Below are 18,854 nucleotides of genomic sequence, written 5' to 3' on the forward strand. Positions count from 1 at the left end.
TCTTCGGAAAATAGCTCGAGAAGAATTGAGATCGTTTTCCTTTGAGGACTGATCTTCAGCAAATGGAAACATGTCTTCATGGAAGACTACGTCTCTACTTATGAGGAATTCTTCTGTGGAAGGTTGAAACACACGATACCTCTTTTTGAAGATTTGGGTATCCCATGAATATGCACCGTTGGGCATGAGGACTCATTTTGTCCCGAGGGCCTACCGTAGTGACGTAGCATAAACACCAAAATATTCTTAGGTGATCCAGTTTTGGCTTCTTTCGGAAAAGGACTTGAAGGGCTTCGACCATTTAACACCTTTGTTGGCATCCGATTAATTAAGTAGACTGTCGTGATCATGCAATCTCCCCAAAAATTATCCGAAAATAGAAGCCTCTGAACCTTCAAGGCACGTGCCACTTCCAAAATATGTCGATGCTTTCTTTCCACTACTCCATTTTGTTGTGGAGTGTATGTGCACGAACTTTCATGCGAGATGCCATAGGATGAAAATAATGATGTGCATTCATGGTTGAAAAATTCTGTTCCATCATCTATCCTAATCCGCTGGATAGATTTTCCAAATTGGGTATTTGATAAAGAAATAAAATCCTTAAAGTGGGATAGAACTTGACCCTTAGTTTGCATGAGGAATATCCATGTTGCTCGAGAATAATCGTCAACAATAGTAAAAAAATATCTTGATCCATCATGATTAGGTGTATGATACGGCCCCCACACATCAACATGAATTAGTGAAAAAACACTAGTGGAATGACTTTTGCTAACTGGAAAGGTTGCACGTGATTGTTTTGCAAGTGGGCAGATATGACATTGAGGCTCCGTTCGTTTCGTGGAAAATAACTTCCAGGAAAATATTTTCCGAAATTTCCGGTGTTCGGATGGCGGAGAATACACGGTCAATGGAAAATCCCTCTTGAAATCGTGGAAAATGATTTCCTCTTTTGAAAAGAGGAAATCATTTTCCCGCACCTCTCGCCTCTCGCGCTCCGCTGCTTTCTCCTTCCTTCATCGGTTCTTGTTCTCTCTCTCTCTCTCTTTTCTTGCTCTCCTTGCTACAATGGCTTCAACAACGTCCTTCTCCGGGGAGCCCTCCGCCCTCCCCGCCGCTCCCGCCCGCCTACTCCGCCGGGCGTCGCCGCCATCGCCGCTCAGCTTCCCGGCGGCTCGAAGCCGCTCGGGAGGATTCGGCTTAAAAGGGAGCACTACAGCGGCGCCGGGAGGCTCGCGGGAGCCACCGTCCGGCCGCCGCTCGTCGTGCGGCCGTGAGCCGTGAGCTCGTCGGATATGGCAGCGCGCTCGCGGCTCGCCGGATCTAGCGGCGAGCTCGGGCTCCCGTCCGGGCGAGCTCAAGCTCGTCGCGCGTCCGGCGAGCTTGAGTGAGATCGGCCGAGCCTCGAGCTTGCCGGATCTGGCCACGGGGTCTTGGTTGGCCGCCGGGCGCCGACCATCGTCGGGCGGGAAGGAGGTGGCGGCGGCGGAAGGAGGAGGAAGAAGGAGGAGGAAGGAGGCGACGGCGGACGGGAGCCCAGCTCGGGAGGAAGAAGAAGGAGGAAGGAGGAAGGAAAAGAAAATAAATAATAAATAATAAAAATTTCTATTTTAAAAAATATAAATAATTAAAAAATCATTTTTTTTAAAAATATAAATAAATAAAATAAATTTTTTGGTCAATTAAAAATATTAAAATTCAATTTTTGAAAATTTTTTCAGGAAAATGTTTGAGTTAACGAACAGTGGAAAATATTTTCCACTCAAATTTTAGATTTTTGGTAGAACACCTGGAAAATAGAGTCGTTTTCCTAAAAATGACTTCTAGAAAATGTTTTCCGAAATATGATATTTTCCGTGAAACGAATGGAGCATGAGAGTAAGGAAACAAAGCACTGTGGCCCATTCTAGAATGCAACAGGAAATTTTTATCATTGGTAGTGACATTACACAATGATTGCTTATTGGAGGAAACTTGAGATAAATCTAAAGTTCTTGGAATGCTAGTCCAGAAAAATAGTTCATCGGAGAGATTACCCAAACCTATCGGTTTTCCCAAATGAAAGAGCCCGAAAGAAGCAGACATCAGCATTGAAAAAATTCAACAAGAGTTTTTCTTGTAGGCTTTAGACACAGAAATCAGATTGAGCTGGAAATCTGGAACATAGAGGACATTTCTCAAGGTTATTTGAGGGCTAAGGTTCACAATTCTGTAGTGGTCACATAGGTAATGCTTCCATTTGGCAATCATATAGAAACATGAATACTTAAATCTTCATGAATAATGAAAAAGAAGCTCTTATTACAGACAATTTGATCACTAGCCCCTGAGTTGATTATCCAAGAATTTCGGGAAATAGAATTTATCAGGCAATGAGAAATACTTGAGAAGCTACTTCCTTTGTTGGAAATGTTCATTTTTTTGCAATGCCTACATAAGCTGCTAATACCGCCCTTAAGTGATGGGTTGATCATTATTCGAACCAATGGTCCGATAAGCTGCTACCGAAGATTCCTCCCCCGTTTTCTCCTTTTCACCGAGCTTCTTGTGCAATTTCCAGCAATTGTTAATGGTGTGATGGGGTCGCCTACAGTATTCACAAAATAATTTATTTTTTCCTTTTATATTTTCCCATAAGCCTTTGAACTTGCGGAAAATTGTCGACCGTTAGATCCTTTAAAAATAGTCGTGTGCCCACCGTCCGATCTCCGATGAGGAATTGGGCCTTTTCCAATTGTCGATCGCGCCTCGCAATTTGGACCGTCCATTTTAGGTCCTTTGAAGGCATGTGAACCTATCCCAAACCCTAGCTCCTCGGCCAACCGGAAACGGGCCGAGAGAGGGTACGACAAGAACCGGGCGCTATTGTCAAGTAGGGATTTGAACCCATATGTAATATACGAACTTCGCCTGAGCCTCAAATACTTAATGATCCCTGTCGCGTTGACAAGCTGGCCATTGGACTATGCTGTTGGCACCAGCCACGGTCACCGTATCGCCACCACCGTCATCTCACCGAACCATTGCGCCTCATCACATCCCCACGACACCACCCCATCACCATGTCTCCACCACATCATGACAACTTAATTGCCGCCTAGTTTACTACCTCACTAAATTTTCTTCTTCATGAAATGCCACGAGTGAGATTAATGTGATCTTAAAGATAGACCACGACCATGAGATGTTAAAAAAGAATCAATTCAAGATCGGTCACGTCTCTTCTCCCACCAATGTTTACTTTCTTCATTACGTTGCCATGCCGGTTCTCTCATGTAAATTCTCCTTCATCCCCACGTATCCGTGCAACTTGTCAAAGAGAGGAGCAGAGAACTCCCACCATCACCCACGTCAACCCCATCCGCCTCCTCCTTAGCTTGCCACAAATGAAGACCATTGACCAACAAAATTCTCAAAGGCAAAGAAGGAGAGAAGACACAGAATTCAGCCACGATTCTGTGATTTTCGCAAATGGCAATGAGGATTACCGCTAATGGCCATGTCCACTCCACGCGTCTCTCCTCTGGACTGCCACAAAACTAAGGAATGTTGACCAAGACAGTCAAAGCAGGCGGAGAAGCCGAAGCACAAAAAAAGACCGTCTCTCATTTCCCTCACCTCACAATCTTCTTTGTTCCATCAACGTCTTCAGCGAAGAATCATCTCCATCAAGACTCTCACAGCTTTGTTCCTTTCTTGCTACTCGACGCCGCCACTTGCACCACCTCGCTGCACCACCATCTTGCTTTATTCTCACCTCTAACCAAACACCTCACAGCACGCCTTCATTCTGCTCACGTCGTCTTGCTGCTTCGCCACTAGCCTGCACCACCGAGGATTCAAGGCAAGTGGAAGTCCTATTCTTCTATATTATGTGGTGCTGCCGTTGATTTTGCTAGTATGAGTACCTAGAGGGGGGTGAATAGGTGCCTAAACAATTTATCGATATACGGAAGCGATTCTTAACATATGATAGAAAGTAAATTCTCTCTTAATTAACAAAATGAAATACGATTGAGGTAGAGAGAGTGAGGAAGAGAAAATTGAACACAGGATTTATAGTGGTTCGGCTTATTCCAAGCCTACGTCCACTCTTCCGCACCTCGACTTGACACCTACTGGATTTCACTATGATCAAAAGAGAAGTTACAGCACAGCTTTGCCTTGATTCCACAAAGGTAGATGTTTTACCACACCTCCTTAAGGTCTCTCACAAATATAGACTCTCTTTTGTATACAAGTATTCGCTCAAAGGATTTATCTAAACAAATAGGAGCTTCGCACTTTGGAATTCTTCTATCGCGCACACCTCGAACAACTAAGAACGTCTTCCTTATATACTCCTTTATGCCATCATACCCGTTGGCACTTACCAAAGGAATTCCTCCAATCTACCCGTTGGACGGAATCAATTAGGAAGATTGTTCGAGCTATTAAAGGAACGTGTTGATAGCCCATCAATCCCGTTCGCCCATGCAATCGGATCTCGGTTTCCATAAGTAGAACATTCCAATAATATTTAGACAATCATCGAATCTTCAGTCATTGAATCAATCTTGATCAATCAAATGATTACTGATACGTCTTCTCCAACCACGAGATATTCTCCGGATGATAAGGTTAAATCCTGAACAAAACATCCGTTCCGGGATAACCTTTCTTCAACGGATTAGAGACTGTCAATGAGGATAGACTTTGAGTCTTGAGTCCTACGTCTGGAAGTCTTCGGACTTTTAACTAACGAGTCCGCACCTTTAGATTAGGGATGGAAACGTTTTGTCAACTTCAAAACACTTCACGAAGATTTCTCCAATAATCTCCCCTTTTTGATGGTGACAAACCTTCCTGCAGATTTGGATAACTTTGACTTTGCAAAACATTTCTCAAACACATATGCATATCTTATAGAGATGAATGGCTAAAAGATTAACACTAGAATCTGCAACCACGAAAATAGGTTAGTCTAGTGTATAATAAAACCATCCATAAGATATCAATACTTGTTAATAGAAGCAGTCAAGTCCAAGTCTAGTTCTTCTCATCCCGACACAAAACTAAGTCAAAGTTTGAAAAACAGTTAAACAACAACACAATTCAACAAACAATTAAAAAATGATTGAAAGTTTTTGATCAAATCATGCATCTCTCCCCCTTTTTGTCATCATTAAAAGGATGAGATGGAGTCTTAGGGAATGCGGACAAGCCGGGAAATCTTCCATAGACCGAACGATGCCTTCCACCTTTTAAAGTCTTCCTTCAAATTGACAACCTCCTCACTCTTGGCATTAGCCGATTCGAATAGAGAGGGCTTGCATCTTATCATTCAATGAACAGGGAAGAAGCTTGACTTTCATTCTTCAAACTTTGAACTTCGCATCCCAAGGCATAAATTTGACATTTCATCTCCAAGAGAATATCCATGATTTCCCGCGAAAATCTGCTCCATTATCGCTCCGAGTACTTGCTTCGCTCGATCGATGGAGTAAAAGCGAGACGATGGTGGATCAAAGATAATCTCACGAGGTTTGGCGATGAAACTTCATGACCTTCTTCGGAAATTGAGATGCATAAACATCCTCTCAGGGTTTGCGGGTGAGCGGACGACTCCTTCACTTTGCATCGGGATATGAAGACGTCACTCATTTCCTCCCGATCTCCCCTCGTTTCCATGCCTACGGTGGAGAAGAGATTTCCTGGGTTCTCCTTCTTCTCTTCTTTCTTCTTCGGTCTTTCTTCCTCTCTTCTTGCTTTGCTTCTCTTTCTTCTTCTTCCTTCTCCTTCGCTTCTTTCGTCTTTTTTGTTCCGATTCTTTCCGAGGAACAGGACGACTTAAATTCTTCAAAGCCATTGCGAGAGATGGTGATGTCTTCGTCATCATCTTCATCCTCAACGAGAGAGCTCTTCTTCTCTTGATGGAGCAGCCATGGGCTCCTTCCATTTTCTCTTAGCAGCGGAGAAGAGAGTTGATGAGATTTGGCGAGTCTTCTCCTTGAATTTCTCCAATTCTTTGCTCGCTTCAAACGCATTTTGGTTACCATTTTCAGTCCTACCACCATATGATCGCATGATCGAACACAAAAGATTTGCGGAGGCTGAATATTCAGATGTCCGAATAACTTCGTAACAAGGCTTGGGTAAGGAGTTGACCTCTGTCCTTCATCATCATTTCTATACATGTGAAACATAACGGTATGAGGGAGAGAAAACTTCTTTCCATAGAGGATGGCATACATCAACTTTGCCTCGAGCTTGAAACACGTTTGGAAGTTGATTTGTTAAGGCAATTGATCACAATCTTGTGAAGCAAGATGTTGAATGCATTCATCCGTGAGTAGGTGATCTTCTCATCTCGTTCTCCCTGTCCTTCACCGGTTCAAGTGTGGCCCGAGCAATGGAAACTTTGATTGGTTGATATCTGCCTCTCTCAACTTCTAACACATCTCAAAGATATTCATATCCACACATAGTCTTGTTCTTTAACGCTGAAGGAGAATCTATTCGCATCCAAAAGCTAAGATTTGAATAGAAATATGCAGTCAATTCGGCATAAGCCTCGGTTGAGTCGAGCAAAACTTTTCAAGTTGAAGATAACTGAACTTTTCCCTCAAGTTCACTTTCACAGCATCTCGTAAAATCAAAGTCCACACTCCTAGGTTTATTACCCCACGCTTCAGCAATTTCAGTACGATCCTTTTGTTCCTTTGATCTGAACAAATCTCCCATTTTCCTTGAATTTCAGCATGAATACCCATTTCGGTTGAAATAGACCTCAACAGATTGTCATCGTCATTCCCATCTACAGGATTCGGTCCCGGTCATGAGGATCACTTGGGATATTCGCAGGTTTCCTCGACCACCCCTTTACGAGCGATTCCCAAACTTTCCATTTTTCGCAGAAAGATATATTCGTTCCTATATCCTTTGTTTCTAAGAAACTCATCAACATAGTTCAAAGGAGTACGAATTCCTTTTAAGGCACGATATAGCTTGTAAATAAAAAGCGGGCTTTTTGAACTCTTACGAGTGCATCCTCGATGATTTCTTCCCCGATGCGATGAACAACGCCTTGAGGACTAGATGGTGGAGAATGACGCCGCCGAGAATGTTGTGACTCGGTTCAGCTGATCTAGAGTAACTTCATATTCGCAAGATCGAAGTGCGTAGGCCCCTCACTCATTCTCTCGTGGTCCCCTACTTGCGATTCTTGAGGACTTTTTGAAGATGACATCTTTCTCTTAGTGTTTGGAAGATTCCTTGCTTGACTTTCCCGAAAAGATGACAACTTTTTGAAGACTGAGCGAAGAAGACAAACGGGAATTGAGGATCGATGCTTTCTAGGGTTTTTGAGAGAAAGTGAATAGAAAAGTGAAGAGAAATCTACAAAGTGCACAATCGGTTAAAAAGAAGAGTAAACGAACCGTCACAAAGGAAATAAAAATATGCATTTTCAAAATAACTGTCTTTATCCGCAAAATAGTTATTTCAAAAATAACTTCCCTTTTGAAAATGAATCGATGTAATATTTACGTTAATTAAATATAGCAACAATTTAAACACGCCCGATGATCGTACATTTTCAAGATAAGATTGGAGAGAAAGACTTACAGCTCAAGGTCGAGCCAAGACAAAAGATAAAGTCTTGTTAGCTCCGAGTCCGAAAGTCTTTAGACTTTGATATCCTCATACCTCAAAATGTTGAGTCCGGACCGTATAGACTCAAATTGATTTTTCTCCAAAGGCTTTGTGAGTATATCGCCAGTTGATTCTTTGAGTCAACAAATTGAATTGAAACATCTCCATTTTGAACATGATCTCTAATAAAGTGATGTCGAATCTCCTATATGCTTTGCTCTTGAGTGGAGAATTGGATTTTTGGTGAGGTTGATAGCGCTGGGTGTTGTCGCAATTAATCTCCGTGCATGAGTCTTCACTTTCAAAATCTCTTAGTTGTTGTTTATCCATAGAATTTGCGAACAAATGCAGCTTCCAAGAGCTACATACTCTGCTTCGTTATTGAAAGAGACACAAAGGTGCTTTGTTTCCTTGAAAACCAAGACATCGCATCCGCTTCCAAGCAATCGGCAAGTTCTCAAGTGCTCTTTCTATCAACTCGCAACCGGCTGATCTACGTCCGAATATCCCAAGATTAAAGTCTCCTTCTTAGGATACCAAAGACTGATGCTTGATGATGAAGCGACGTATTTAATGATGCGTTTCGCAGCACTGATGAGATTCTCTAGGATCCGATTGAAACCTAGCACGTATGCAAACACTTAACAAAATATCAGGTCTAGAGACGGTAAGATAAAGAAGTGATCCAATAATGCTCCCGTACAGCTTTTGATCAACTTTCTTCCCTTCTTCATCTTTGTCTATCTTTAAAGAACTTGACATTGGTATGTCGGTCTTTTTGCACTTTTCCAGTCCAAACCTTTTGACAAGATCATTAACATATTTTTCTTGATAAATAAAAAGTTCATTCCTTCAATTGTTTTACTTGAAGACCAAGAAAGAATGTTAACTCTTCCATCATACTCATTTCAAACTCATCCCGCATAGACTTTGAAAATTTCTTGCAAAGACTTTCATTAGAGGATCCAAAAATAATATCATCCATATATTTGAACAAGTAAGAAACTTTTGTTTTCCTTCTTGATAAATAAAGTCGTATCTACTTTACCTTTGACAAAACCATTTTGTATTAGGAACTTACTTAATCATCGTACCAAGCCCGAGGTGCTTGCTTTAAACCATACAAAGCCTTTTTTCGCCCGAAGACCGAGTTCGGCTTCTTTGGGTCTTCAAACCCTGGTGGTTGTTCCACATAAACTTCCTCATGGATAAATCCATTTAGGAAGGCGCTTTTGACGTCCATTTGGAATAACTTGAAATTCTTATAACAAGCAAACGCAAGTAATAGTCGAATAGCTTCTAACCTTGCCACCGGGAGCGTAAGTCTCATCATAGTCTATTCCTTCTTCTTGCGTATATCCCTTGGCCACGAGTCTTGCTTTATTTCGTACGACTTTTCCTTTCCTTTCTCGTTCATCTTGTTTCGAACACCCATTTAGCTCCAATAATGTCAGTTTTTACCTTTTGGTTTGGATATCAATTCAGGACATCATTTATGCCGAACTCGTCGAGCTCTTCTGCATAGCTTCAATCCACTTTCATCGATAAAGCTTCTTCTATGCTTTTTGGTTCAATTTCGGAAACAAGAGCTACATCACTAGACTCTTCTCGCCTTTTGGATCTCGGTGCGAATTCCTTCATTAATTTCAGATTATAAGATCTTTTGGGATGACTGGACTTATGCTTCCAGTTACTTGTTGATATGTCCGTTTGATGATCTCTCTTTTGATTGAATCTTCACGAACATCCCGATGCTGGTTTTCCGAGTCGAGATGCTTCTTGAGTCGTAAGCTTTGGAAGGTGCGGAGCAGTTCGGACTCTTCTTGATGAGTTCACTTGATTCATCTTGTGTTGAGTCTTGAAATTTGACATTCATTGACTCCTCCACGGACCGACTCTTCTTGTTATAGACTCGTAAGCTTTGCTTGATGTAGAATATCCAAGGAAGATACCTTCATCGATCTTTCTTCAAACTTACCAACTCGATCTTTTGCATTTTCAATATAAAACATTTACAACCAAATACATGAAAGTATGAAACAATAGGCTTCTTTTCTTTGAATAACTCATAAGGGGTTTTCGAAGAATAGATCTTAAGAAGACTCTATTGATGATATAGCATGCTGTTGAAAAAAGCGACTTTCAGCCCAAAATCGAGAAGAAATTTTACTTTCAATTAAAAGAGTTCTAGCCATTTCTTGAAGAGATCTGTTCTTTCTTTCCACAACTCCATTTTGCTGAGGAGTATATGGAGAGGAGAACACATGCTTAAAGCCAGATTCATCACAGAATTTTGTAAAATCTTGATTTTCAAACTTACCTCCATGATCTGTTCTTATACTAGAGATAACACATCCTTTTTCATTTTGAACCTTTTTAGCAAATTTTTCAAAATACGAAAAGGTTTGGACTTACTTGCAATGAAATATACCCGAGTAAACGGGAGTAATCATCAACAATTACTAGGCAATACTTCTTACCCCCCAATACTGGAAGTTACGTTGGTCCGAAGAGATCCATATGCAGCAACGTAGTACATGATTAGTAGAGACATGATTTATTGGCTTAAAGAATTTCTTACCTCTTTCCCCTTAATACATGGAGTGCATGAATCGGTCTTTTGGTATGGCAACTGGGTAGTCCTCGAACAAGCTGTTTTGAAGAGATTTTGGCTAATTGCTTCATGTTGACATGACCAAGCTTTTGTGCCATAAGCTTGCTTCGTCTTGAATTGAGATAAGGCATTGCGATTCATTTGGTTTCACATCCGAAGATAGATATTTCCATGTCTTCGACCCATGAAAGATCGAGAGTCTTTTACCGATTCGAACATGTTCCTTCTTGAAAGAAGATCTTGAAACCAGTATCACACAATTGACTAATCTTTGAGAAGATTGTAATTGAGTCCTTCCACTAAGGAAACATTACTTATTGTGAGAGTTCCAATTTTCACGGTTCCAAATCCCACAAATACTTCCTTTCTTTTTCCCAAATGAAACTTTTCCACCATTTACTTGAGCAATCTTTATAAAGCAATTTGAGTCTCCCGTCATGTGTCTTGAGCATCCGCCGTCAAGATATCACTTTACCTCGCTTTCTTGACGGAGACCTGCATTTAAAATAAAGTCTCAAGCTTTCTTTGGTACTCAAATTTTCTTGGGTCCTTTGGTGTTAGTAAGATAAAATATATTAGCCCATACTTTTCTTAACAGGTTTCCATACCATAGGACACTCTTTTTCAAAATGATCCTGACAAGTTGCACTTAGAACATTCGAGAGCATTTCTACTTACGTGTTTTACAAAACTTTCTTGAAGTGATTTTTGTAAACCTCACTCGAGAGTCTTTTCTTGATTCTTTCTTTTACTTTAGGAAAATCAATCAAGGGAATTGTTTCTTGTCATACCTAGGAACCGGACTTATTGAAGTAAGGTCTTTGTCTTTGAAAGAATTTTCTCAAGTTTTTCAGACCTTATAGAAAATTTCTTTTGATATATTTGATAAGTCTGTTTTTAAAAACATTTTCTTTTAAAAGATTATCTTCATTTTCTTTAAGATTGGAAACAGACAAGTCTAGACTTTTAACTCTTTCGCTAAAACATTTTCCTTTTGTTTTAGAGCTGAGTTTTCTTTTTTGATTCGGAAATTCTTTTGAGAGAAGTCTTAAGACTAAAGCATGGTTCATCAATATATTTAGAAACTTTGACAGGAATTTTAAAATCACTTGCCTCAAATTCACTATCTGAGTCTCTTGATCTCAGATTGATTAATGCTAATCGTACATAGATTAAGCATATTCATTATCACTTTCTTCACACCGCATCACCTGTGTTTCGGCTTTGAGAGCTTTCGAAATTTTTCAGCTTTTCCTCTCTTCTTCTTTCGTAAGAGGACGGTTGGTCCGATGTGTCCTTTTCTGCATTCAAAGCGACTACATCTTTATTTGGTTCCTCATCATCAAATTGACTTGGTCTGCTGTCTTTGAAAGCTTTGTTTCTTTAAGTTGAACCTTCTTCCTTTTCTATTTAGTTTTCCGAATCTTCTTATCATGAGAGCAAGCTCCTCATCGTCCATATCATCTTCAGAATCTCGTATAATCATAATCATCATTTGATTTTTAATGCAATGGATTTCTTACCTTGGATCTTCATCTTCATTGATCCTTTCCACTTCATAGGATTGAAGAGTTCCAATCAACTCGTCGACGATAGTGTCATGATTCTCGCGTCTCTTTTATCGAAGTCTTTATGTGATTCCAATCCCCGGAGAGTCCACGCAAGTAGCTTGTTTACCTTCATGGGATCGAAGTTGGTTGACCTTGATTTTCAAGACCATTTACAATATCGTAAAACGACTAAACATGTCGGATATTGATTCTCCCGGTTTCATTATGAAGGCTTCGTATTGATCGAGAAGAATGTTGATTCTTGTTTCCTTCACTCGACTGTTCCTTCATAGGTGATATGCACTGGCCCAAACTTCTTTGCTGTACCACAAGAAGATATTCTATTATATTTAGTTGGTGATAAAACACAATATAAGGAGTAAACTGCTTTTGCATCAGTGTTTGTCTCTTGATTATTTCTTTCGAGACATTCCGCTGGTTTCTTCAGTTTCTTTTCCTCTTTCAGAGACTGATGCAGTGGTAGGAGTAATTCCTTTTATACAACGTCCCATTCCAGAGGATCCTTTGATTGTAGGAAAGCTTTCATCTTGTTCTTCCAAATGTTGTAATCATTTCCATCAAAGTAGGGTGGTCTGGTATTGCTTTACCCTTCCATCAGCCCTGGTGCTAGCATACTAGCCATGGATCTTTACTATGAAGTAAAACACTTCAAATAAAGTAAGTACACAGCTCGACATACCAATTGATATTGCTAGTATGAGTACCTAGAGGGGGTGAATAGGTGCCTAAACAATTTATCGATATACGGAAGCGATTCTTAACATATGATAGAAAGTAAATTCTCTCTTAATTAACAAAATGAAATACGATTGAGGTAGAGAGAGTGAGGAAGAGAAAATTGAACACAGGATTTATAGTGGTTCGGCTTATTCCAAGCCTACGTCCACTCTTTCCTAAGACTCCAAACCCCGGCTGGATTTCACTATGATCAAAAGAGAAGTTACAGCACAGCTTTGCCTTGATTTCCAGTGTAGATGTTTTACCACACCTTCTTAAGGTCTCTCACAAATATAGACTCTCTTTTGTATACAAGTATTCGCTCAAAGGATTTTGTTGGATTTTTTATTTGTTATAATAAGTAGTCCAAGAACAAACATAGAAAACAAAGACGTAAGTTAACAATATGAGAGCATAATAAACATTAAACGTGAAATGCATTAAAAGTTCTAAGTTTTGTTGTGAAAGTGTAATTGAGTTATAATCTTTTAAAAATATATTTAATAAATTTTAAAACTTATCAAATTAGTACGATCAAATTCTTTTGTTAATTTCAAATGGAAATGTTGACATGATTTTTTTTTTATTACTCTTTTAAGGCATGTGGCATGGATGTGGGACCACATCAGAAGAGAATCTTGAAAATTGAAAAGGAAAAGAAAAAGATACAAAATTAAAAACAAAAGAAAAAGAGGATTAAAAAAAAGATAGTAATTAGAAAAATAAAATAAAAACTAAATTATTATTTAAAAGGAATGATCTTGCCAGCCCCAAGCTCGAAGAAGCTGAGCCGCCATGGCCACAAGTTGGACAGAGCTTGAGTCGGCCATGGCGACCAGCTTGAAGAAGCTCCAACTGGCATGGTCACAAGCTCCTTATTTCCTTTGCTCTACGAGGAAGCTCAAGTGGTCATACTCCAACTCGATGAAGTTCGTGGCCACGAGCTTGAAGAAGCTCCGGCTGCCATCAAATCTCCTTCGTTCTGTGAGCTCAACGAAACATAAGTGGCCATGGTCGAGCTGGACGAAACTCGAGCAGTTATGGTTGTGCTCAAAGAAGTTTTACCTGTCATGGCCACAAGCTCCAAGTCCCTTTCGCGCAATGAAGCCCAAGCAAACATGGTTTTTTTTTTTTTTTTGATGACTCAGGAAATCCCGAAAGCCGACAGCCGGCGGGAAAAACCTAGGGCTGACGCAAGCTGGCCACCACACTCACGCCAGCGGTTAAGTCACCCTGCGACACACTGGGGATTCGAACCCCTCCCCTTCACGAGGGGGAGAGGGCCCAAAGCCAGCAACGCCACTCAGGTGGATGGTACAAGCAAACATGGTTGAGCTCGATGAAATTCGATCAACCATGGTCGCCTGCTTTTGAAGAAGCTCCATCTATACATCTCCTTCTCTCCGTCAGCTTGATGAAGCTTGAGTGACCATGATCGAGCTTGATGAAGCTTGAGTGGCCTTGGATGCGAGCTTGAAGAAGCTCCGGCCGACACCAAGGAGAAGAGAGCGATGAAGAAGGACAATTCAAATAAGGTTATAGATTGGGAAACACGACATCTATTTTAAGCATTAGTTCACACTTGATTTAAATTCAATAATGACGTAGGAGAGAGAACAAAAAAAAAGAAGGTCAAGTTAGCATTTTCTCGTGAGCGAGCAAATTGGATGGAATCAGAAGAATTTGATAAATTTTAAAATTTGATCTGTCGTTTTTTCAAAATTTTAGAATTTGATTATATTTTTTTGATAAGTTATACGACTTATAAATTAAAAGGAATCATACAGTCGGAGAGGAAAGTCGAGATGTTTCAAGTCAATCAATCTGTTATTGCTTTTAGACTTCAATGTGGCAGCCCCACTGTAAAAGTTTCTTGGAGTTGCAAAAAACCTAAACTTGAAAACGTGTCCTCAACCTAATTGTCTGTTTCTCCGACAACTCGTGGAGTCAACCACGCGAGGCTGATTAAGCGACTTTCATAGCTTTATGAATTACAAACCCCAGCTTCAATAATTTATTCATTCGGCAAGAATCTCTCCTTTTCTACATGGCCCCCTCCTCCTTCGTTGAACTTGAACATCATTCCCACACTCATGGGAGAAAGAAATTTTGCACACTAAATATATTACGTGACAGTGATATATCGAAAAGATAACCCAACGATATTTTTTAAATAACTTATTAATTTTTCATTTTAACCCATGAAAGCACAAACTTGCCTTTATAAATATAATCCCTATTATAGACTCAACATCACCGGTACAACTTCATCCTCAAGCTCAACCACCACATTTCTCATCTCTCTCTATACTCCAACAAAATTCAGTTTCAGATCTCTCATCAGCTATGTCTGGCGTTTGGGTCTTCAAAAATGGGGTTGTTCGCCTGATTGAGAACCCGGGCGCCAATCCGTCTTCGGGCTTAAACTTGAGGCGCAAAGTGTTGGTTCACTCACCAACAAATAAAGTGATAACATCTTATGCTGATCTTGAGAGGAAGCTGGTTTCACTTGGATGGGAAAGGTACTACAATGATCCAGACCTCCTTCAATTCCACAAGAGTTCCACAGTTCATTTGATATCCCTTCCCAAGGACTTCAACAAGTTCAAGTCCGTGCACATGTACGACATTGTCGTGAAGAACCGCAACGTATTCAAAGTCAGGGATGCATGATTTTTATCGCATACATGACACTGCTCCATCACGTGAATTTATCTTAGCTTTTTATGATTAAATGGATGAGACTCTGGTGGATTTATGTATGAGAGATCTACAGGACTTGGTGAACAGAATGGAGTGTTGGTTTTGTAAATTAATTGCGTCCAACGTGGTTATGAAGATGATGTTATATAGTTCGAGTTTCTTCTGTGGATGAACATCAGATTTTCATGCATGCCTCGGACATTGTACCTGTGGAACGTTCTTCCGGTAGATCATTTTCTGGTAACTTTTCATTTGTGGAAAGTATTCTGTCCAAAGGATTGATATCCCATGCAACGGCGAAACAAATTAATTGAATGAATGACAAAATTAGGCGAGTGAATTTGTGAGACAAAACCACACTTCTATTGATGAAATTCAAAGCTTATCATTTCATGATTTATGCGCACCACGACACGGACAAGCCTCACTCATCCCGTCGAGCTTAGAGCATGGAGATACATATCGGATTTAAATGAATGAATTTTCTAAGTGAGACTGTGGTCCATCATGATTAAATCTGATTGAGCAGATCTCGTTTTGATCTGATTTTATGTGTTGTCCCGTGTTGCTTCAATCAGGTTTGGCTTACACATTGCAAGTCATGCCATTATGCCAAGTTCCTGATCCCTAAATCTTAAAAGCACATCACGTTTCTTCCGATCCCCAAAACTTACGAACCTTTGTGAGCACCCATCCCATAACATGCTGCGAAATCCAATCCTCTCAACATTGATAAGATAGATCAATGACGTACCCGTGAATTGTCCTCATTGTATCAGTTAAGCTTGAATTATCGCGAGACTTGAAACTTCAGTTGGAGAGTCAACATACAGAACGGCCACAAACGAGACCCTCACAGCTAGATTCATGTTGCGTATAAGCCAGAAATGCCTTAAAATCAGCAAAAAAGTTTGTTCCTTTCTCCCTTTCTAGGGTTTGCGGTGGGGGTGTACCCGAGCGGAGTTAAGAGCTTTATCATTTGAATATAGCAACAAGCTTTTTTGTCGTTTCTCTTTGAGAAGTGGCCTTACCCTAAAGCATGGAAAATGACAAGCCATACGAAATTGGAAATGGTTATCTCAAACTTCTGATGCCCCAAAAAGAAGCGAGGACGGGGAGAGAGACGTGAAATTATTGGGTGTCTCCCACACGGTGTAAATATTTATCACATAAAGTACAACCTCATACTCAAGACGAAGAAATCACAAGTTCAAGGAACACAAGCTTTAACTAGTTCTCACTTTGAAAAAATAGCATTAGTTTGGAAATAAGGTTGTCTAAGTCCCGACGGTACAGACGAATTCGATTAGTGCGAGTGAAGCCTTTTCCTCTTAAAGTCCAGACATGATATGTCAGGACCTTCCTGAAGAGAGAGTTCAGTCTATGCACGGCTTGTGGTGTATTTTACGGGCATCTCCAAGCTCAAATTCTTCATCAAGAAGGTTTGAAATCAATTTCTTCCCACTTTCGGACGCCACTTTTGTTGAAACACATTGCATGCGCGGAAGCTGCTGTCAAAAGTCTGTTCTTCTTTCTGATTCTTCTTTTGAATCTTGCGTTCGTCGTCGCCTGCCTAAAACTTTCATGGGGCTCGAGAAGAGAAATGCACCGCCACACGTTGTTTGCATTAAAAATGGTCACGCATTTCAATTGTTTGTCTTGTGGTCCCTTGAGTTTGGCAAACCATGACTTTGTCATGTTTTTGAGCCATAGAGCTCAAAAGAGAAGGGGGCACTCATTAGAAACGATTTATTCTTGTTAAGTATGTTGCAAAGTCTTTTGATATATAGTAGTATATTGTGGTTTTCTGTTTGAATCATCACCAGTTTGGGGAGCAGTTGTGGAAGAATGAGTTGGAAAAAGAAATTTGTTGGAACTTGAAGCACATAATGAGAAAGATGACCATCATTAATCCTGCTTGTTGACTTCCAATTGGTGAAAATTGTCTAAAGTCATAAACCTTCGTGGGACAGTCAAATTAATTTTAAAATTTTTAATTATACTAATTTAGTCCCAAATATCTTGACAATTTCTTAATTTAGTTTTTCTGATCAATTTTGGATAGGAGTTGCTGACATGGATTATAGCCGTTTTACGTGGTATGACCGACGCTAATATAGACAATTTTTGCATTTGAAAATATTTTCTGAAATTTTCTTTTTTTCCCTTTTGTTTTCCTTTCGCTTGTGGCACCTATCACATAGGGATGTGCAAAATGGATTGTCTAGACCAGACCTTGGGCCCAGTTCTCAAAAGTGTTGGTCCAGTTGTTAATTCTTAAAAGTGGAATCAATGTCCGAGCGGTCCAATTCTTGGTTCCAAAGGAAAACTGGACCGAACTGACTACATATTTATTTATTTTTTTAAATTTCTTTAAAAATTAAAGTTATCAATTTTTTTTAAAAATTTCTTTATAATAAAAAGCATCGAGTAGTGGGAAACAAATAATGATTCCATTGGATTGGACTAGAACCAAACCCGATCGATGGTCTGGTCCTCAATTCCCAATTTTGGGAATTGGTCCTCCTAGTCCGATTCCTGGTTTCACTTTAGAATTGGATCAAATTGAAAACCGATTACCCCTACTAGGTGAAAGGAAAAAAAAAAAAAAAAGGAAAAAGGAAAAATTAAGAAAAATTTTACAATAAAATGCAAAATTATCCTTGTTGGGGCTAATTATGCCATGTAAGATGATTGATATACATGTCAGTGATTTTCGGCCAAAATTGACAAATTATCAAAAGGTTTTGAGACTAAATTGACACAATTGAAAGGTTTATGATTAAATTAGCTGTTATATAATAAGCATAGGTTTAGGATTTGCTGGACAATTATCCTTATGCAAGCACAATGTAGGTTTAAAAAGTCCCATATTGGATATTTGACTTGATATAAATTAAATAATATACCATAATTAGCTTGTAACTCATCAATTTAAGTTTTGAGAGGTGGGTCCAACCGAATATTGGCTTGGACTCGATGATCTCTCTAAAGGAGCTTGATTGAAATTCAATAGGATAAAAGTTGGCAAGTCACACTAATTCAAATTGGTGCAAAAGGGTTAGTACATATAACGATTGCTAAAATAAGCAAACAAAAGTTCATGATAGAAAAATTAGTAAATCAAAAACAATAATTAAAAGTTGGTAAGTAACTCAAATAAGAGAAAAATTACCAAAATAGTCCAAACTTATTGAACATGTGCTAACTCAGTTCTAAATCTTTCAATTTGATCAATTTAATCTTAAACCTATTACATTTATGTTAGTTCAGTTTTAAACTTTCTAATTGTGTCAATTTAGTTCTAAACCTTTTGTGAATTTCTTACTTGTCATTTTAGTCACATTGGTTAATTTTAGTTGAAAATCACCAATGTGGCACGGTCAACGATGACTTGCGCAATTTTTAAAAATACTTAACAATTTTCTGAATTTTTTACTTGTCTTTGTTTATTCTCTTCCTTTTCTTTTCCTAACTTAGGCCAACGAGGTTGTTGACCAATTTTCACTTGCTAGAGGCAAGACTTAGTCTAGGCAAGGGCGTTGTGGCTCTCGTTGGCCATGGGCGGGGCCTTCATGCCCTCGTCTACCATAGGCGAGGGCAACACCCTTCAC

General features: G+C 39.6%; 1 protein-coding gene across 1 annotated transcript; it reads left to right on the top strand.

Moving 5' to 3' along the window:
• Positions 1-14,808: 14,808 nt before the first annotated feature.
• Positions 14,809-15,491, top strand: LOC104415129 (flowering-promoting factor 1-like protein 3). The gene has a single exon (XM_010026386.3). The coding sequence runs from the start codon at positions 14,884-14,886 to the stop codon at positions 15,208-15,210; it is 327 nt and encodes a 108-aa protein (XP_010024688.2). The 5' UTR covers positions 14,809-14,883; the 3' UTR covers positions 15,211-15,491.
• Positions 15,492-18,854: the final 3,363 nt, after the last annotated feature.

The sequence above is a fragment of the Eucalyptus grandis genome, chromosome 9, assembly GCF_016545825.1.
Source record: "Eucalyptus grandis isolate ANBG69807.140 chromosome 9, ASM1654582v1, whole genome shotgun sequence".
In the NCBI taxonomy this organism is placed as follows: Eukaryota; Viridiplantae; Streptophyta; class Magnoliopsida; order Myrtales; family Myrtaceae; genus Eucalyptus; species Eucalyptus grandis.

What these genes read in the sequence shown, in the direction of transcription:
- LOC104415129 (XM_010026386.3), top strand. Translation starts at nt 14,884, where the DNA reads ATGTCTGGCGTTTGGGTCTTCAAAAATGGGGTTGTTCGCCTGATTGAG.